The 22,453-nt window shown below is 42.7% G+C and overlaps 1 protein-coding gene across 1 annotated transcript in view; it reads left to right on the top strand.

Annotated features, from left to right (window-relative positions):
• PLA2R1 (phospholipase A2 receptor 1) overlaps positions 1-22,453 on the top strand; it is a 117,449-nt gene that overhangs the window by 34,104 nt on the left and 60,892 nt on the right. The window contains exons 5-8 of the mRNA XM_075529664.1: positions 6,186-6,299; positions 7,537-7,680; positions 13,116-13,313; positions 18,579-18,736. Coding sequence (XP_075385779.1) covers positions 6,186-6,299; positions 7,537-7,680; positions 13,116-13,313; positions 18,579-18,736 — 614 coding nt within the window. The remainder of the gene's footprint in view (positions 1-6,185; positions 6,300-7,536; positions 7,681-13,115; positions 13,314-18,578; positions 18,737-22,453) is intronic.

Raw genomic sequence — 22,453 nt, forward strand, 5'->3', positions numbered from 1 at the left:
AGGCAAACCCGAATGTGAACAACAAAATACAGAAAATGTTGAATGGCCTAACATGCGTCAGGGCGGGGATCGACTGGCCAAGTTTTAACCGTTCAAATCAGGTTTGTCATTTTGATCTCCTATAGTTATCTTCTCAATGTATTCTGTTTGGCCACCAGTTTCTTCCCATCCCCCAATTATGGATAGAGGGAGATCACTGGAGGTTTTTTTCCTGTGCAGATCTCACAAATATGTCTTGGGCTATCACTGTCATCTCAGCCTTCTGCAAACTGGATTCTCACAATTTAGCCTCTGATACTGTCCCCTCCTTGGGCTTCAGATTATATAATTTACAATCCTTTGGTCACTTATGGCAGTGTGTGTGGTAGATATATAATCATTTGTCAATTTGAGGATTAAGAATGTAGGGGTAGAGTCTAGCTTGTCAATCAGATCATAGCCAATGAAGCTTCTGTGTGGGCGTAGCCTTTCCCTAAGGATTCTGGGAATTCCTGTGTTTCCTCCTTGGAGGTGGGAGACTCTCTGCTCACACTCTGGGAGACATTGCACCTGACAAGACACATGGAGCCATCCTAGTGTCCTAAGTTGGAGAAGCCACATGGACCTACCCTGATGCAACCAGACCTTTGAAGCCCGAGAAGCCATGTAGAGACCCCTGCCAGTGCTGAGATGCTTACAATGCCACTGGATCCAAAGACTTTCTACCCACTGGCCTGTGATCATCCTGCATTTGGCAGAATTGTAACAAATGCATGAACAGCATGTATGTGCCCTTTCTCTAACACCATGAGAAAATGGGAAATTATCCTTGAGACTGATTGAAGTGAGTCATAGTATAGGAAAACCAATTTTGAAAATTACTATGAACCTTTAATGGCTTTTATATAAAATTTTGTATACAATCTATGAATTAAAATGATCTATGTTCACTGCCCCACCACTCATCTCTCAACTTGTCATACTCTGGTGGCTTTGCTTCTCTTGGGACGCTGAAAGCTATGCCACCTGTATTTCAAACAGGAGCGGTGTCATCCTGGGTGAGCAGCTTTCAGCAGAGCCTCCAGAATAAGGCCCGAGTCAGAGGAAGGAAGAGCCGGTCCACTTCTGAGGCATTCACCACTGAGAATCTAATGAATCGTAGAGGAACCCTGTCTGATATAATGCAGGAAGATCAGCTCCTCTGCTGGAAGGCACTCAAAAGACAGCTCTTCAAACTAGAGGGAAACGTAAGGATGGGAGTGGAACAAACCTGCAGAGCTACGCTTGTTGATGGGTCATGCCTCAAAATGAGTGAAAATGGCTGCAAACATCCATGAGTTATCAGAACCTAGCATGTGCGAAGTATGAATCTAGGAAACTGGAAATAGCCAAAAATGAAATGGAAAGATTCATAAAGATTGACATCCTTGGCACTAGTGAGCTGAACTTGACTGATATTGGCCATGTTGAATCAGACAATCTTATGGTTTACTATCCTGGGAATTTCAGATTCAAGAGGAATGGAATCACATTCATCGTCAAAAAGAACATTTCAAGATCTATCTGCAAATACCATGCTATCTGTGATTGGATAATATCTGTATGCCTACAAGGAAGACCAACTAATAACAACTTACTCAATGTAATACACGGACCATTAAAGCTAATGATAAAAATGAATAATTCTACCTATTTCTTTACTCTAAAATTGATCAAATGTACAATCAAGATGCATCATTACTGGTGATTGAAATGTAAATATTGGAAACAGAAAGGATCAGTAGTTGGGGTAAAATTGACTTTGGTGATAGAAACAAAACGGAAGATTGTATGATGGAATTTTTCAAGATCAATGATTTGTTTATTGCAAACACCCTTTTATAAATATATACATGGAACTCACCAAATGGGATACACAGGAATCAAATTGACTACATCCATAGGGGGAAACTATGGAGAACCTCAATATTATCAACCAAAACAAGACAAGGCTACAGCTGTGGAACAAACCATCATCAGTTTCTCCTATGCTTCAGGTTGAAGCTGAAGAAAAGTAAGTGAAGTTCAAGATCACCAAAATATGACTTCAGATAGATCCCATCTGAATTTAGAGACCATCTCAAGAACATACTTGATACATGCAACACTAATGACCAAGACCAGATGAGCTGTGGAATGACAGCAAGAATGCCACACAGGCAAATGCAAAAGGTTGTTTAAAAGATAGGAAAGAAAGAAAAGAGTACAGTAGATGTCAGAAGAAACTATGAAACTTTCTCTTGAATGTAGGGTATCTAAAAAAAAAATGAAAGCAATGAAGTGGGAGAACCGGAAAGGAAATTTTATAAATCAGCTCTGGGAGCAAAGTCAAGCTTCTTAATGAAATGTATGAAGACCTGGAGTTAGAAAACCAACAGGAAGAACATGTTCAATGTATGTCAGTGTGAAAGAACTGAAGAGAAAAATCATTCCTCGTGTTTCAGTTTGAGATATTTCATGGGCAAAATATCAAAAGATGTAGGAAACGCCAAAAGAAGATGGAAAGAATACACACAGTCCCTGTAGCAAAAAGGATTGGCCAACATTCTTCCATTGATCAAGAGCTGATGGTAGTGGAGGAAGAAGTCCTAGGTGCGAAGGCATTAGTGAAAAACAAGGTTCCAAGAATTGACACAATGCCAAGCAAAATGTCTCAACAAACTGATGGTGTAGTATTGGAAGCACTTACTAGTTTATATAAAAAATTTGGACGATAATACTTGGCCGACCACCAAGAAGAAATCCATATGTGTGTGCCCACACTAAAGAAATGTTCTGACACAAGAGAAGGCAAAAATTATCAAACAATATCACTAATATCAAATGCAAGCAAAATTTTGCTGAAGATAATTCCAAAATATATGTAGCAGTATATGAACAGAAGCTGTGAGCAATTCCAGCTGGGTTCAGAAAAGGATGTGAATGAGGAGTATCGTGTTGTTAATATCAGGTAGCTCTGAGCCAAAAGCAGAGAATATTAAAAAGACTTGTCTATTATCAACTATACAAAAGCAGTCTATGTGTGGATTATGACAAACTGCATATCATTGAGAAGATTGGGAATTTCAAAACACTGAATTGTGCTCATGTGCAACCTGCACACAGCTTAAGAGGCCGTCATTTGAAACGTTAAAATGCCTAGTTAAAATCAAGAAAGGTGTGCATCAGAGTTGCATCCTTTTACCATGCTTATTCAAACTGTGTGCTGAGAAAATAATCCAAGAAGTTGGACTAAATCAAGAACGCGACATCAAGAAAGGAGGAGGACTCGTTAACAATACACACATAGCACAGTTTTCCTTGCTGAAAGCAACAAAGACAGATGAAGAGCAAAGACTATAGCCTTCAGTATGGGTGTCATGCTTTGTCAAGAAAACAAAATTCCTCGCAGCTGCGCCAACAGACACCGTCATGATAAGCAGAGAAAAAATTGAAGTTGTCAAAGATTTCATTTTACTTGGATCCACAATCAATGCTCATGAAAGAAGCAGCCCAAAAACACAGGATGTCTTACGTTGGATAAATCGGCTGCACAAAACCTCCTGAAAATGTCAAAGAGCAAAGGTGTCGCTCCCAGGGTTAAAATGCACCGGGCCTGCTCAATGCTATTTTCAATCCCCTCGTACGCATGTGACCGCGAGACAAGGAATGAAGAAGAGTGGAAAAGAATGATTGTGGTTTGAATTCCGGTGGTGGTGAAAAAATGGAAAAGTACCACGGACTCCTACAAGAACAAACAAGCCTGTCTGGGAGGGGCTGCATCCAGAATCCTCCGTAGAAGCAAGGATGGCTCCACCTGGGACTTGTTATCAAGCGAGACCAGTCCCTGGAGAAGGACATCATGCTTGGCAGACAGTCACAAAAAAGTCAGGAAAGGAACACACTGGATGGATTGGACTGGCCCAGCGGCTGCCCCGCTGCGCTCCTGCAGCAGAACACGGGGGAGGACGCTGCAGGCCCGGCGGTGTTTTATTCTGCACAGGGCCCTGTGAGTCAGAGCCAACTCCCCGACACCCAAGAGCAGCCTCAACTGACAGGCTTTCTAAGAACAATTTGGACTTCTGTATCAAATTTACATAATCATTTTTAAATCTGAGACATGTCAGAGACTTTTTAAATACTTCAATTTTATAATTAGACTTTGGGGATTGCTTAGGAAAACAAGAATCTAGTCATCAAGAAGGGAGCCTGTCCTAAGGCAGATTTTTATTTTTAAATGAAGAAAATAGCTTAAGGTGTCTTGCTAATTGATTTTTCTACTGGTTTAAATTTTAAATTTTACCCTGATAGGAAGAAGACTGGGGAACATTAACTACGGCATAAGGAAATATGCCAAGCTGTCAGGAATGCTCACAAATAGTCAAAGGAACTTAGGTTGGAGCCTGTTAATGGCAATCACTAAGAATCGGCCCCCTGGAAGGCGCTTTGGTGACATGGTGGCTGCACGTGAGGCTGCGAACCGCACGAATCCATCGCCATGTCGGGCTGGCTGGACTGCTCTTGTCGCATGAGACACAGATAACAAACTCCACAGTGATACTATTTTCTGTGTGTCACTGAAGTAATAGCACAATGGCTATTCAAAATAAGTTCAGAATCACTCATATTCTAATTAGAGTCTAAGAAACTGTGCCTGGTCACTCATGCTGATAGTAGACATGTCCTCCTCATCACCCCTGACGCGTGATTTGATGAAGTGGTATATTTCTCAAGAAATACCAGAGACTTCCTTTTAATGCCATAAAAACTTCATAGGTAGGGCCCATGCCTATTTTTGCTGGGATGGGTGGCCATCAGCATCGCCCAGGGGTTCCTCTGGCAGAAGGGATTGATGGTCACCAATTGAAAACCCTCGTCGGGCAGGGTCTCCGTCTCAGAATGGCCCCCTCGGCATCTGGCTCAAACTAAATTGGGTTCCAAAGTAGATGAACTAGAGGAGGAAAATGTTCTCCTTGATAGCCTAAGAGGTTACGTGAAAACATCTGAAATGTCACAAAATTTGTCACTTTCATTAAAGTTTCCGATGCTGATTTTCCCTCTCAATTTTATTGTACAAGTAAATCAATAAGCCAGTGCCAAAAAGTCCATTTCAATTGCATGTGCATCAGAGCGGACTGTTCTCCATCAGGTTTTCAGCGGCTCATGTTTTTGGAAGCAGATTACCAGACTTCTCTTGCAACATGCCTCGAAGTGGACTAAATCCCCACCCCTGTGGTCAGCAACCCAGAGCGCTAACCAGGGGCACCACGCAGGAACTCAACTGCACAAGTAGTACCTTTAGTCCAGAGCAATTTTAAAAAATTCAAATACACAGAAAGAGAAACTAAAGGAAAATGGCCCAGAGTTCCACCCCTTTTGATAATTATATTTTTCTGCACCGGTGTATCAGTTCTTAGTATCTACATAGCAAATAAGTATTGAATTCAAACAGCAAGAGCTGTGGGGCAGTGCTAGGAACAGGGACCACAGGGCCAGCCTGCTGTAAAATCTTCTCCCAAGCAATAGTGAAGAAATGGCCCTGGATTCGCTTCCTATTAAACCCACTTCCTTAAAGTTATTTGTTTGACTACTTTTTCTTCTACACATTCTGGTCCCTGGAAGTATGCTCCTCTGAGCGATACAGCTTCCACTGGCCCTCACAGTACACACGCCTTTCTTGCTGTGCTGCGTAACTTCTTCGCCTCCTTCCACCCACACTTTCCCCTTTCTCTAAAGATTTCTAAAAAATAAGCACTTTCAATTTTTTTAACTGCAAAAAAAAAAAACCCTTCTGAAAACATGGAAAAGTGCACAAATGATACTGAAATATGTTCCCATTCTACAGCGGTAACAGCATTCCTGCTGTTCTCCTTACGCAGAGCCTGAGGCGGCCTGAGCACTGGAGACCAGATCGCGTAAACTGAGGCCCCAGGAAGGCGGTGCTTCCTGAGCACTTGGCCGGGAAAGAACCTCTCCATCAGGGAGACTTTGAGAAAAGCCTGTGCTACTCAAGACCACTGGAGCTGCTGCGGTTACTCTGAAACATGGGCTCCTAGTGGCAGCACCTCCACTTTCCCGTCACTGTCTGCGATTAATGTGACACCGTGTCCTAGGAACAGGAAACAACAGCAAAACCAAAAACACTCGTGGTGGTTTGCTTTCTTATCTCTGTGATTCTGTCATTTCAGAGCGCCTAAACAGTGAGGCCGTGGAAGTGTGGATGGGTCTGAATCAGCTGGATGAAAACGCTGGCTGGCAGTGGTCGGATGGGACGCCCCTCCGCTATCTGAACTGGAGTCCAGGTATCCTGAGCCATCTGTGTACCTGAGCAAGGTAGCAATGCCCTGCAGTCTGAAACAGGGACATTTTCCATGTCTATACAAACATGCGATTCTCTAAGTGGCTTATCAATGCTTCCTAAGCCCCACTAAGTAACTATAAGGCCAACTTTCCCAGACAGGACATTGCAAGCTAAGAGCTAGTTAGCCAGTGTTGTGGGATGATTTGAATGAGGCACGATTCTAGTCGACTGTGTAAATGAGATAGCAAGAACTTGAAAAGACCTTTCTACAAAATAAAACCGTCTCTTGGAGGTCTTTGAGGAAAGAGCTTAATTGTCATGCCAGGACTTTGACTCTGACTATATGAAGATGAGTCAAAAAAGATTGCTACAAAATCCTAAAAACCTTAATGAAACAAAAATCTCAAACCAGGAAGCTCTTGTTTATTGACATAGCCTCCGTCTCTAGGGCTGCTATTAGTCAGAATTGACTCCATGGCTGTGGCCTCGGTTTGCAAAGGACACAAATTGTGTTCCTTTCAAATGTACTTTGAGTTTGGGAAACAGAGAGAAGTCCGGAGGGGCGTGATCATAGCTAGGAGGGGGACGGGGTAAGGCTCCCCCAAGAAATTCATAAAGGGCAGTTCTGGCTTCCCTCAAGGAGGGACAGGTGCATCAGCACAGCTTTCTGGCATTTTTCTCACGAATGTGCCGCTTTCATTGTCTTAAAACTTCTTCCTAAGAAGCTTTCATGGTCATTGTCGGCCTTTTCAGAAAATTCGTTAATATTACCCCCTGGGAATCCTAAAAAAGAGTGGAAGCAACCTTCTGACCTGAGTTAACTGGTAGAATCTCCTGGGCTCAGCCTAGATCCTTAGAAGGCATCGTTTTGATTGGGCCTTGATATAAAGGCGCCCTAAGGAGACTCAGGAGCCCAGGAGCTTTTTGGGCACCCATGGGGCTATGGCAGCAGTTGCGTTTACTCTGTCCTGCAGGAGGGCTAGGAGTAGAAGCCACTCGATGGCAGTGAGCTTAGTTTGGTTGACAAAGCCTGATACTGAGTGCGTTGTCTGCTCTCATTCACTGGTCACAGAGACGTGTTCAAACACACGCAGGTGTAAACCGGAATTCTAGTAGCATTGTTTATTATTTACTCTTCTCGTGGAGCAGAGATGGATTCTTCTTCTGCTCCCCCGATGCTAAAGCTCTATCGCAAGATATATTAAACCAGTTGTATTGTCATCACATTGTATTTTCAGACATAAACTTTGAGCCATTTGTTGAATATCACTGCGGGACATTTAACTCATTCATGTCTAATGCCTGGAAGAGTCGGGACTGTGAGTCTGCCTTGCCTTATATCTGTAAAAAGTACTTAAATCATACTGGTCATGAAGTTTTGGGTAAGTGGTTTTATTTTAAGTTGTCTTATGCATTGCTTAATTGCCCTCTGCACATCTTCAAATGCCTTTATTTCTTTACATTTTTGCTAACAATCATTTCAACTTAGATACAGCTAGTTTTAAGGAACCCCGGTGGCTCTGTCTGCGAGGTGTTTCAGGGCTAACCTCCAGATCAGAGGTTCAAACCCACCACTCGCTCTTGTGTGGAAACAATGAGGCTTTCTGCTCTTGTGAAGATGTGCAGTCTTAGAAAGTCTGCGTAGGGCAGGGCCACTGTAAGTTGGAATCCCCTTGATGGTAAGAGGGTTGAGTCTCTTTATAAGCCTCGTTTATATTTCTATGAATGCAAATATTAGGTATTGAATAGACTAGGTATTGAATACACATACCTAATAACACCTGATATTCTAAAAGTACTGTTAGTTCCAAAACTACAATTAGATTTTTACCAAGAACTAATTTTTTTTCTAAAATCTTTAACCAATCGTGGAGATGGTGCAAGATGGAGCACATTGTCCTGATTCAGTGGCCATGAGCAGATAACAAGAAACCAAAATAACCTGACCATAGAAGACATTTTATTACTCTCTTTTAAAAAACATTCGCATTCTTAGTTATCTTGCAGAGAAAAACAGCACATGTGGCTTTTCCTATTCTGGTTGTGAGTTTGATTTCTGGTTCCCTTGGAAGGTAAATGAATCAGAAAATAATTTTATGAAGTTCTCTGCTTCCTTGAATTTAAACAATTCTCTACATATCTTATTAATTATACCCCCCATAATATACAAAATATTTAGGTATACTTAAGACTTAATCACAATCTAGTACCTGTAGTCCAATTATTTCTGCTTAGAAGGTCTATTGTTTCTTTCTAGTTTCTGTAGGAATTAATACCCTAACTCAGGAATTAGAGCTGAAAACTGAGCCATTTTCAAAGGAAGCATAATTTAGAATTTAAAGGGAGACATCAGTCACTGTAAGACATAAAATAATAATTTATCAATTATCAAGGGTACGTGATTGAGGGAGGGTGAGAAAAAATGAGGAGCTGATACCAAGGGCTCAAGTAGAAAGCAAATGTTTTCAAAATGATGATGGCAACATATGTACAAATGTGCTTGATACAATGGATGGATGGATGGATTGTGCTAAGAGTGGTTCGAGCCCCCAGTAAAATGATTTTTTTAAAGAAGAATTTAAAGGAAACCAGTTTAGAGTTAAAATAATAAGCCAAATTATTATTATTATGTTGTAATTGTTCCTATCAAAGAGCAAGATCAGGTTTCTAAAACTTTAAGCTAACAGATTTACTGAAAAATATTACAACTGAAGTTAGGTAGCAGTTTGCAAAATTGCAGAAGGTTCCAAAGTACAGAGAATATGAAGGGTTTTTGGATAATAGAAGTTTATGGAAATAGTAACTATTACATCAGATATCCTGCCCTGGAGCTAGCGTACACAAGCCTTTTGCAGAAGAAGAATATACCTATCTTTCAAGGGTAGGGACAGCTTGTACAAACACATCCATCCTGGGAGTAGCCATGGTGATCTTTCCTATACCCACCCCGTCAGGGTGGGTTACCCATTACTGCTGGCTTGGCTGGCGTTCCTCCTGTTTTTCAGGTCTGTTAGTAACATACAAAATGGAACTCAGTCTGTAGCCTGGGCAAAGGCCTCTGCTGTGCCAAGCACCTAGAGTTTGGTGGATCACATGAAATCCCTCCTTTTGATCAAGAATTTCTATGCAAATTCACTAAGAATGCTTTCTTCTGAATGGACTTATTTTCCTATGTCTTTGGATGACTGCCTATTTGGGAGAGAAACTTTTAAGACTCCAGACACTATGCATGAACGGTGGCTTGAAGCTTGGCTTTCACGTACCATAGCAGTAGTGATCTTTTAAAGCAAGGGTGTATCCGAGAAGGACCAAATTCATAGGACTACCTGGCAGGCAGGGCCATTAACCAAGGTGAGCAAGCAAACTATTTTCTAAGGAAAGCAGCTTCTTTGCAGTACATGATGTTTACCATAGCAAACAGCATTACATGGTGAACACAGCCCTGTCTGAGAAAACATTCCATTAACTCGGTGACAGTTACTGTCATGGTTACCAGAATCAAGGAATAGGCACATGTTATAGACATGGTGTCTACCATTTTTTGAGATATCGGGTACAAGGATTCCGTTTAAAACAGGAAGTGGTAAAGGGTCTGAATTTTCATGTCCAAGTGGAGAAAGAGGATGACATGTTTAACATTCAGTTCAATGATGTGCAGTCCCTCTTCACTGGACAAAGTTAGCAAATGTATTTCCCCTCTAAGCATTAGTAGGAATTATTTCAGAGAGCAGTATAAAACCTTAACAGTCTTATGCTGGAAGAAACTGTGAAGGAAGACGTCAACAATAACAAAGCGCGGTTAATAACACAGGATACAATAGCTGCAACTACAAAGCAAGTCCAAACTTGTGAGCAGCTGCATGGCGTTTAGGGCCAGCTGTCTGCGTCAGATGTCGTCTGCTTCTGACCATTAAAGTGTTTAAAGGTGTCTCTGTGTTTCTGCTGTCTTTCCAAGGTACTAGAGTGTAGAAATTTATATAAAAGAGATATCTAAGAGAACAATATGGCATCCAGAGTCCATATTGTTTGAATTCATTTCTCTAAAGTTGTACAATTAAAAATAGTACAGCTTATAATTTGTTTATTTTGGGCAGATAGAAAGGGACAATGCAGTGGAATGCTTTACACATAGGATCTCATTTCTCTGGCTGTTACGTTGCCTCTAGTAATTCCATTGCTCGGGCTTATTTTGAGTTGGATATCATGCATCAGAAGAAGCTGCTGTAACAAAGTGAATGTTACTGGCTTTGAAGTCAAATCTTAGACATTTCTTCCATCTTCTGTTGCATAATCTGAGATCTAATTTTGTATATTATTAAATTGTTTAGTCTTCAGTCATCCTTAGGTTTGTGGGCTACTCTGTTGTCCTCTGACTGACTTTAATATTTTCACAGCCCTATTCTTAATTCTTCGTTTTACGCTTTAGCTCTTTTATTTTAGTTGTATTTCGTTTTTATTTGCTTCCCCTTCCCCGTAACAGACATTCCTTTCTTCACTTACTCAGCGTTCTCTCTAGGCGTCTGGTCCTCAGCTGCTTCCAGAGTGCTTCCTTTTCTTTGTGCTTTGTGTTTCATTTATTCTATTAAGGTTTGATGTTCATTTTCCTTCAGCTCTCTATGACTTACTACATACCCTTAGGTTTTGTTTTTATCTGGCAGAAATAGACATTCTATTTTAAGATGAAACTACTTTTCCCCCAAAAAACGTATCTTGTTACCAGTCATTTTGTCTTTTCTCTTGCTTGTCAGGACATTGCTAAAACTTTCAACTGAGTACTTTAAAGTGCTTTCAATGGATAAAGTGGAACTTATCTATGAATGGTATTTAAAAATGTCTGTGGTTAACATATAATAATAATTCTTAAAGTGAAAGATTTGATGGGAGCTATACAATTAAATACAAAACTAAATAAATTCTGTTTTTAAAAACCCTTAGATAAAATATCTATAAGCATAATGATTAACATTATTTTCAAAAAGCTTTAGATATAGCAGTAATCTCGAGCTATAAAGAAAGTTAGCATGAACTCAGAGACAGAACAAATGGAGCCCTGGGGGTATAGTGGGATACACCCTGGACTGTGGCCTGCAAGGTCCCCAGTTTAAAACCACCAACTGCTCCGCAGGAGAAAGGAGAGGCTGCCCAGGCTGTGAAAGTGCACAGCCTGAGAAACCCAAAGAGGCAGTTCTACTCACTTTGATCAGATCACTGAATAACTGCAAGCTTGGTTTGGGTTTTGCAGATTACATAGACTAAACACTCAACTAAGGAAGCAAAACTATCGAGATTTAGCATGTTGGTACGATTTTAACAAGCTCTAGCTTTTCAGACTCTGGAATATGTTCTGTTGAACTCTTACCTTTGAAGGAGATGGCACAAAGAATCAAATTAACTCTGTCTTCGTAATTACAGAAAATTGTGTTTTCTGCATGTGACACCCAGTTACTTGTTTTTGATATTAAAGATCCCCCCACACCTCTATAAATTAACCATAAAGAATGTTAATACCAGGCTGGTGACAAGTTCCCACACAAGGAGAACCAAGAGTTGCCGTGCACACCATCCCCTCCCCTCCAGTGCCCGCAGCATCAGGGATTGTGTTCCTCGGTGGAGAGTGAGAGGCCCAAGCCCCCAAAGGATAGTCAAGATGAGGTCACTTCTAGAGGAAGTGACCGGCGCGCCCAGCGCTTTTCCGTTAAATACAAATACCTACAATTCTGTTTTAATGACTCCCTTCTACTGGCGGTGCAGAGGTTCAGACCGTGCCTCCTAACCCGAAAGCCATTGGTTGGAACGCCTTAGCCACTGGGCAGAAGAAAGACGTGGCCGCCTGCTTCCTAAAGATTGCAGTCTCCTCTGTCCGTTGGGTTGCTGTGATTGAAGCGGGCTCACACGCCATGGGTTGGGAAACTGTGGACTGGAGCAGCAGTAGCTAGCACAAGTGTGTGGTGGTGACAGGAATTTATTCCTCGCCATGCTGGAGGCTAAAAGTCCAAAACAGGGTTTCAGCTCTGTCGCTTCCTTCCCAGCCTCAGGCATTCTGTGACAACCGCCCCGGAAAAGCTGTCTTTCCCTGTGTGTACGTGTCTCGCCATCTAAGTTTTTCAGAAGAAATGTAGAACCCGACCCCATTACCAATGAATGACTGAAACAAAGAAACCCTCTTCGCATACAGGATCACATCCACAGGCATGGGGGTCAGGCTCCAGGATAAATGTCGGAGCGCACAATTTAATGGGCAGCACTCTCTACGGTCTGTATATAAAATCCTCGCAATTTTATTTTAATGTGGTCTCATAGAGTATGGAACACCTTAGAACTATCTGAGATGGAAAGGGCAGCATTGACCTCAGGACCACGTTTGGCACGGCTAGGAGAGACGGACGGGTGGGAAGGGGATCACCATGAGGATGCTACACTGTAGAGCAGGAGCGCAACCCACGAGATGCGCACAGTCTGTACCAGCTGTTGAGTAGACAACTGATCAGCCCTGTAAACCGGCACCCTTTCACAATAACAAGTTAAAAAGAAGAAAATTGGACAGCTCGCTCTAATTCTTCAAGTTCATATCTTGCCCTGACTACTTCGGTTGCATGATTTCTGGCAAGGGCCCTTTGATAAATGAAGCATTGAGATTATATTAAATTCTTTTCGAGTCTGCAGATGTAAAACGCTGTGATTTCTGCCTTCTGCATGTTTTGCTTTTCATCAGAACTGTGATTTTTAAAGTAATCATTCTGACAGCATTTCTTGTTTATGATGAATCACGAAGAAGGCTGAAAGGATTATGACAATGACCTTGTGCTCTTGGTTGAAGGAGAAGAGGAGGCTTGGAAATATTACGCTACACACTGTGAGCCCGGCTGGCATTCATATCATCGGAACTGCTACAAGCTTCAGAAAGCAGAGAAGACCTGGAACGAGGCTTTGCGTGCTTGTCAGTCAGAGAGCAGCACGTTAATAAGCATCGTTTCATTAGCAGAGCTGGAATATCTCGTAGCTTTCCTTAGCAATGGTAAGTGTCAGCTTCCTTGGAGTAAGTATTTTCATTAGGGACATTGAAAAGAAAGTTAAGCTATTTAAAAGTGATTATTTGTGGCATGTATACCCAAAGTTTCTAGATATTTTTCCAGGAGTGAAAAATACATTGAAATGTTTACAAAATACAGATTAGAAACCTCGTTCCATATTCTATGCAGTTTGTGGTCTTTCTCTTTCGGGGGGGTGGGGGGGTGCGCGGTCAGAGACATAATACAAAGCCTGGATCGAGTGTTGTGACCATTTGTTTACAGTAGTGTTGTCGTGTCATCAAAATAACGTGAATTTGAATATGTTTAAGCAGTGAAATGTGTTTGGTGCCCTTGTTTCAAGCTGTGTCTAGTGTTCAGGCATTCTCAGCTCCGGGGCGGGGCCCTTACCCAGTTTTAGTCCATGAGAATGCTTCTGCTCCTACCTGTTTACCTGCGCCCTATGGAATTCTGCTGGAAAGCAGAAAGCACTGGTGTCTCGGTCCTCCAGCGCTGCTCTGACAGAATCACAAAGGACGACTTTGACAAACAGACGCATGTTCCCTCGAGAAGTCTGAATCCAGAACCCTTAATCTGAGGGGCCGATTTCCTCTCTCACTCTGCCTGCTCAGGAAAGACGGCCTGGCAGAATCTGCTCCCTGGTTCCTTGGAGATCTCTCTGTGTGTCTTGACATCAGTGTTCTCTTTCTCTCTTTTCACTTGTTTATTCTCTTTTTATTTCTCAGAAGAGGTTGATTCTTGATACTAATCCTGCCTCACTAATAGAACAAAGACAACCCCTCCCCCAAATGGATTATAACCATATGTGTGTTATTTAGAGGTGACATCTAACCTGATCTGACTCAAAGAGCCCTCCCCCCCTCCCCGCCCTGTAGAATAGACTGCCTTGTCCTGCATCATCGGCACAGCTGTTCCTATGTTTGAGCCTATTGCTCCAGTTACTGTGTCCATTCATCCCGTTGGGTGTGTCATTCTGTTTCTCAATCACCCTCTTGTTTACCAAGTCTGATCCCTTCTTCAGGGACTGGTACATCTTGATAGCCTGTCCAGAGTACATGAGTCCGTGTCTTGCCATCCTTACTTCTAAGGATTCTGGTTGTACATTTACCAACACACATTTGTCTGTCCTGGCAGTCCACAGTTATTTCAATATTCTTCAGCGACACATAGAGGTTAAGATGTTCAACACGTTTTTTGAGGAACATGATCCAGTCCATAACATTCCTCCCTTTAAACACACTCACTGCTACCAAGTCAATTCTGACTCATAATGACCTTGTAGGATGGAGTACAACTTCCCGTTTGGGCTTCCAATGCTATAAATCTTTTTGGGAGCAGAAAGCCTCGTCTTTCTCCCGGGGAACAGATGGTGACTTTGAACTGCTGACCTTGAAGTTAGTTAGCTACTCATTGGATAATCCACTGTGGCATCAAAGCCCCTCCAAAATTCATGGCCCGACCACATGCTGTACACACTTATCCTAACACATCATCCCCAAGCTCTCAATCCGAAACTGAATATTCTGGATCATCTAGATCAAATATGGATGAAACATTAGGCATGTCCATCCTGTGGGGGAATTCCTCTTTAGCTACAAACCTGTGAAATCTAGTGCAAAGTAGCTATTTCCAAAGCATAATGGTGGAACAGGCACGAGACAGGTCTTTCCATTGCAAACAGCAACAAGGAATAGCAGGCACCTAGCAAGTCCAAAACCCAGATAAATAATTTGCCATATTTTCCACATATAACACACCCACTGAAATAACACACATTCACAGACTGTGTATAATGTGCACGAGAAACTTACATGAAAGGGGAGTGGTTGTTTGAAGGGAAAAAAAAAAGTAAAACCAAATATGGCACGTTCGCCCTCGGGCTTGAGAGTAACCTCCCTTCCCTGACACTGTCCAGGCAGTGACCCCCATCTCCAAACTCTGAGTGTTGACCACGTTGCCCGGATCCTGCGTGGCTCTGGGCTGTAATCCCCCCTTCTAAGACCACTGGGAACTAGTGGACGGTGGTTCTTCTCGCTCATCTTTAAATGGTCCTGCCTTCCCGCCTCTCTGAATGGTGAGCATGCCTGTTTTGTCTCAGCAGGCCCCATTCTTCTGTGCCTTGGGCATGACAGCCCCACCTTCTCCGCTTTAAGCCTTGCCCCCCCCCCAGGAGGCATGCCTTAGCCCTACACTGTGGAACCAAGTTGGTGCAGATCTCAGACTCCTCTGAGATCCAGGAGAGTACGTCCTCATCTTTTGAAACTGAGAAGGGCCTGCCTCCCCTGCTCATTCCAGACATTGTACTGGTCTCCAAGCTGCTCCAAAGTCGGTCTCTTTCCTTAGTGGCAGATAGTAGCTCCAACTCCATTGGCCTGTTTCCTACCTATAGAATTCCAAGAGACAGCATTTCTTTTCTTTTGCAGTTAGGTTTTCTGCTAGTCAATTAGATCCATCAGTCACACGCTTAATCTCTCTCTTTTTTACATTTAACTTTTTAAAAAAATTTTACAAAATTTATGTAAGTAAAAGGAACCCTGGAGGCAGAGTGGGTTACACTTTGCACTGCCAACCTCAAGGTCAACAATTCATCCCCAACAGTTGCTCGCTGGGACGAAGGTGAGACTGGTCCTGTAAAGACTGATGGCCCCAGAAATGTAGGGAGCTCTTTTACTTTGCCTTAGAGAGTCGCTGTAAATCAGAATCAACTGGGTGGCGGTGGATGTTCATTATACCATCGTTGCTTTGGTTGTGTGTGTTTTTGTGAGAGTGTGTGTGTTTTGTTTTGGTATACCATTCTTTTTTGTTTGTCTTTGATCTTGGTTTGAGTGAAAGATTATGTTTCCCATTCAACAGTTTATACACGTTTGACTTTGTACCGTTGATTATAATCCCACAGTGTAATAGCACTCCCCTCCCTGCCCCCCTCTGCTTACTATTTCCTTTCACCTGGCCCTTCCCTTCCTGCCTCTTGAGCTTTGTCCCTGTGATACGCCACCCTCTGATCTCCTAGGATTGATTATTTTCATGAGTAGATACCTTGCTGGGGTTGTTGTTCACCTTACAGGCCTGTCATTCGGCTAGGCTGCATCTCTTTAGATGTTTATGTCGTCACGTCCATGGTGAACATTCTAGGATGCAGAATTCAAATCTTTAATTGCGATTTTCATGTTGCTCAGTTCATTTTTAAGTCCATGTGTTTCCCCTTGCATTTTACGATTAGACACAAAACCACAGAGAACCTTTAAGATCATGCTTATCGTCTCCTCAGCCATGCTCATTGTTTGCAAATTCTATCCTCCACTAAACGTTTGGAAATAACTCAGACATGTTCTTCCCCACTGCATAAAAAGTATTGTCCTTCCTCCCAGTCCTAGTTTTCTTTTAAAATCTGTTCAATAGCACCTTAAAAGTCCAATTTCTAGCAGCATTTCTGTTGCTGGTGCCATATGTAGTCTCTCAGGACCCTTTCACAGGGTTGCCCAGTTCATAACAGTAGCAAAATGACAATTATGAAGTAACAATGGAGATAATTTTATGGTTGGGGGTCGCCACAACATGAGGAACTGTATGAAAGGGCCGCAGCATTAGGAAGGTTGAGAACCACTGCTCTAAGGCAATACAGACTTTCTCTAGATCCATATCTCACTTCCTTCTGAACTCTCACCTTAAATGCCTTTGACTTCCAGGATGGACTCTTATCAACAGTCTCATCAAGGCAATACAGGCTTATACTCCCAGGACTCTTCTGTACTGAGTCTGAGAGCCACTGTCCTTTCCTCATTTCTAGAACTGTTTCTACAGCTGTAAGTTTCTGTTGGAGCAGCATTCTGTCCCCAGGATCATTAGCAGAAATGCCCAGGGGGTGGCTTTGACACACACAGGTAGGGATGGGGATTCCGACAGAGGCTGCTGGAGAAGGCATGCTTTCTATCAGCTCAGCTCTTCAGCTTCCTAGTTCCTTGGAAATCTCCGCACAGTTGCCCGATGATGTGTGTTTATATCTCAGAGATTGATTCATAAAAAAGCACACATCCTGCCTCATTAACATACCAAAGGCAACCCATTCCCAAATAAAACTTAAGATTTACAGCACATCTGGGGTTTGGGGTGGGGGGACATAATTCATAACAACTGACTGAAAGCAAACTTTTTAAAATGAAAAAATAAAATCCCTAGTTTGTACTTCGATAATTTCTAACGTCAAGTTTTAGTTTGGAGTGGGGAACAAAATCCCTCTCTCTAATTTTCCCTCACCCTTTTCATTCTGATTTGAGCTTTTGAGGGTGTTTGCCGTGTTTGTTTGGCTTCATGGGCTGGGGTGGAGAGGGGGCTCATAGGCTTGCCTGTGCCATTGAGTTGATTTTGACAGGTCTTTCTCTCAAGGAACATGGGGACAGACTACTGCTGGCCTTTCAGTTAGCACCATGTGTTTCCCCAGGGCACTCCTCCCCTCTCCCTCAGTGGGGAGACTTTCATGTCTCTCAGCTTCCTAGACTAGTCTTTTCTCTGAATTGACTGGCAAGCTTGGTTTACTTTCCTCCCTATCCCCTTGCTCCTATTTCCATGAGACAGAATTGAGCTTAGTTTTTTGGTTTGAGGTGAGTTTAGTTCTTTGGTGTGAAGAGCTTTTGCTTCATTTTCCCATGGGGGTGGGAAGAGGAAAAACAAAGAAAGCATATATCTTAACACTAAGCTATCATTAAGAGCTTTGCTTTATTTTTTTTTAAGTACTTTTGCTAGTCCAGTGGGGTTAGTTTTCCTTCAGGCTATTCCAATATGCTTGACATACACAGCTGGTGTGGAGTTGTCTGGGAGCCATGTAGGACAGAGTAGAACTGCCCCATCGCATTTCTTTACAGAAGCAGACTGCCTCATCTTTCTCCCATGGAGGGGCTCATGGGCTCGAACTGCCAACTGTTCAGACAGCAGCCCAATGCTTAACCCACTGTGCCACCAGGGTTCTATTACATGCAGTGGTAGGAACTAATTAGAGTCCCAGGGATTTGACATCCTTAAGCTTTGTCCTTGCTTTGGCTCAGCGCCTAGCCTGCCTTACTTAGAAAGCCTATGTCACAGGGATGAGAAGATTATCAAAGGGGGCAAGATTTTAAACACGTAATTTCAACCAGGTCTTAGACAGGTTTCATCATAAGAAATTATACTCAAAATGGTTATATTGGTCATAGTCCCAGTGCGTATCCCCTTTTCAGACAATAGGATTCCTGAACATAATTTACATTTGTCTCCTACAGAAAGTGCATCAGAGACATGGATTGGTTTGAGCAGCAAAAGAATTCCAGTGTCTTTTGAATGGTCTAATGGCTCCTCAGTCACCTTCACTCATTGGCACACACTTGAGCCCCAGCTTTTACCAAATAGAAGCCAACTATGTGTCTCAGCAGAGCACTCTGTAAGTCCATGCATGCTTTTTAATGCTCGTTTTGCTGGGCTGGTACTGAGGAGGTGGGGCTTGGGTTGGGGTAGGGACCAAGACAGACATGACCATCCCTGCTCCTCACTGGGCTACATGCAAGCTAGTTCCAGTGATTAACAGAAAAGAGAAAAGAAAATGTAGTAAACAATAGTAGTTGTGATGGTTGGTCAAGGCAACATGGGACGTGAGGATGATGATGGGCAGCTACTTTAGACAGAAGAGTCATGGAAGTCTGTCCTTAGGGTTGAAATTTAAGGTAGGACATAAAAGAATGGGAATTCCCCAACCTCTGGATGAGCATTCGGGGGAGAAGAGTGCAGACAGGTGGGTAGAAAGTGCAAAGAACCGAAGTCCGGCTGTATCTGTCAACACAAAGGAGACCAAGATGGCCTGAGGGTGGGCATGATGAGGTAGGAGATGTGGCAGGAGGAATGCGAAGCCACCAGGCTTGCCAGCCTTGGCAGAGGATCCATGTATGAGTTTTATGAGATAATTGGTGGTGCCGTGGTAGAATTCTCACCTTCCATTCCAGTGGAGGCTTGTGGGGTGCTATGAGCCGGAACAGGTGACCCTTGCAGACCAGATAGAGTAGCAGGGCAAAGGCCTGGCAATCTACTTCTGAAAAGAATTGAGTGAAAACCCGATGCAGATCAATGTGTGCCAGCAGCCAGCATGAATCGGATGCTGACTCTGTGACAGCTACCAGCAAAGCAGATGGTTGGTATGACCTGGTTTCTGTTTTAGAGAATAACTGTGTGTGTGTGTGTGCGTGTGTGCGTATGTGTGTGTGTGTGTGTGTGTGTAAGAGACAGAGAGAGAGAGAGAGAGAGAGAGAGAGAGAAAGAGAGAGAGAAATGAACGTGACTGCTAATGAAGAATGGATTATTGACGATGGGTTAAATAGAAGCAGAGAGACCAATTGGGTGACTGTTCCACTGGTTGAAGTAAGGTCATGAAGATGGAGAAACATGGAGGACAGGACTTGCAGCTACATCCGATATGGGGATGAGAGAGGTAGCCTGCGTGCTGAGCATGTGCACGCATGGCGGTGCCATGAATAACCGAGGTGGAGACAGAAGGAAGAAGTGGGGCTTGGCAGAGTAGACTGGAGAGGGATGGTTTTTAAGTTCTCTTCCCTGATTTGCCTAAAAACATTTCAACAGTGTGCATAACCTCTTTGAAAATGGTGAATCAATGGGAAACTTTTATTCATTTCTTCACGTGGATGTGGCCTCTATGTCACCATTATCCCTTTGTCCTAGTCATTCATGTACCTAAAACATCGATAATAAAAACATACTTAAATCTTAACCTTATAAAGGGGCTACTGTATGTTTTATAACAGTTTCATTGATATGGGATGATATTCACATCCCATACCACTCGATGATTTACATATATTAAAAAGAATTGTGCAGCAGCACCTCCATCAGTATTAGAGCATTTTCTTCATTGCTACTAGCTCCTCTTCCACCGCCCCCACCCCAGCTATCCCTGGCAGAATTCCAAGAAGCTATTCATCTAGTTACCTTGTCTGTAGAGTTCCCTATCTTGGATTTTGTAGAAAGAAAATAACATAACACCAAAAACCGCCACCATCACAAACAATACAGAAAAATGCCAACCCCAAAGAAAACAGAAAATAATAAAGATGAGAATAAATTTAAAATTGGTCAAAAGGGAAGACCAATGATAAGGTATTAAATTTTAACCAAACTACATCTGCATTCGTCCACTTTACAATACACTCTGTCTGATAGCAAGTCTGTTCACATCCTTGGTCCGTGTTTAGAGGGGATTCATCTGATACTTAATCCACCTGGGAACTCCGTGCATTGATTTGGGGCTTTTAGTATCACCCATGGCCTTCAGCAAACTAGATGCTCAGAATCTAAGCTTTAATCGAATATTCTCCTCTGATCTTGGATTTTATTATTAAAAATCCTTGGATCAATGGACTCGGGCGCTTCTTTCCTGTGGACTTAGCCAACACCTCACTTAGATGGTGCTTGTTTTAAAACAAGGAGCTTGTTTTAAAGACCCAAGATGCTATTCTTTCTGATAGCCAGATACCAGCTGGCTGTCACCAGATTTCTTCAGTGTATTTTCCCACAGCACCCATTTCGTCAAAGATCTTCTCATGAAGGCACGTTTGGAGCAGGATCACGTCATAAGAACTAATTGTTCTTAAGTTAGGCCTTAGAGTTAAGTTTGAGTTCAAAATCCATTCATATCTCATATCCCTGTTGTATTTTCATGGGAGTATCTTCAGCTTTTTGAGAGATGATATAAGTCACCTCCATGGGGCCTTTTCTAACTCTAATAATAGTTTCATTAAACTAGCCAATGGTAGAAAATGTCTTACACTGCCTGATGTCTCCCGTCACACACTTTACTGTTGTCTATCCCCCAGGGAGGAGGTTATATGTAGATCCTTGTAATCTGTTCCCCCTTTCTACTTCACCTTCCCTCCACCCTCCCGGTAATCCCTCTCTCAGCACTGGTCCTGATGAAGGGATCTTCTGTCCTGGATTCCCTGTGTGCCAGTTCCTATCTGTACCAGTGTACATCATCTAGTCTAGCCAGATTTGTAAGGCAGAATTGGGATCATGATAGTGGGGAGGGAGGAAGAATTTAAGAGCTAGAGGAAAATGGTGTGTTTCATCAATGCTACACTGCACCCTAAGTGACTCGTCTCCTCCCTGCTACCATATTAAGCTAAGAAAATATCTCTTAAGAAGTCTCAGTCTCTTGGATCACAGAACGACTTCATTGTAAGGAACTTGCTGAGATTAGTAGGCATTCATAGGCTGCCTCTTGAGCCACCAGGCTACCGTAATGAGGCTTATTAAATGTTAGCTAAGTAGCTTGACCAAGTGTGTCCACGAATCGTTCAAGAGCCTCAAAGCACTCATTTTTTATAGCACATTTCATTGTTTTATGTTTTTGGCTGGTACATGGATATGTAACTTCAAAGCTGAAAATGAAGGCAGCGTGAGGGAGCCCTGGAGGCACAGTGGTTACAAGTTGGGTGCTAATTGCAAAGTCTGCAGTTCAAAACCATCAGCTGCTCCATGGGAGAAAGATGAGGCTTTGTACTTCCATCAAAGTTACAGTCTCAGAAATCCGCAGGGCCAATTCTACCCTCTCCTCCAGGATCACTGTGGATTGGAACTGACTCGAGGGCAGAGAATTGAGTCAGAAGCCAGAGTGTGTCAGTCATATTTGAGAAGGGAGAAATAGTGACTGCTCCAGATGTCTGAATTACATCAACTAATTGTCCTTGAGTCATTCTGACTCATGCGGCCCCATGTGTTCAGGGTAAAACTGTGCTCCAAAGAGTTGTCAATGTCTGTGACCTTATAGAAATCTATCACCAGGCTTGCCCGCCCCCGGAAAGCAACTCTGGATAAATGTGAACCATCAACCTTTTGGTTAGTAGGCAAGCACTTAACCATTTGTATGACCCTGAACTCCATCTTGGATCAAGAGCAGCTACAATACACAACAGTTTATTCTACAGTACTTTATGGAGCCCTAGGGGCACTGCCAGATAAGCACTGAACTGGTAACCCAAAGATCAATGGTTCAAATCTGTGAGCCACACCCTGGGAGAAAAATGAGGCTGTTTGTTCATCTGTATAAGTGAATATCCCATGTGTTTGAGTGTTTACCTTGACAGCCTCAGAAACC

The sequence above is a fragment of the Tenrec ecaudatus genome, chromosome 13, assembly GCF_050624435.1.
Source record: "Tenrec ecaudatus isolate mTenEca1 chromosome 13, mTenEca1.hap1, whole genome shotgun sequence".
NCBI lineage: Eukaryota > Metazoa > Chordata > Mammalia > Afrosoricida > Tenrecidae > Tenrec > Tenrec ecaudatus.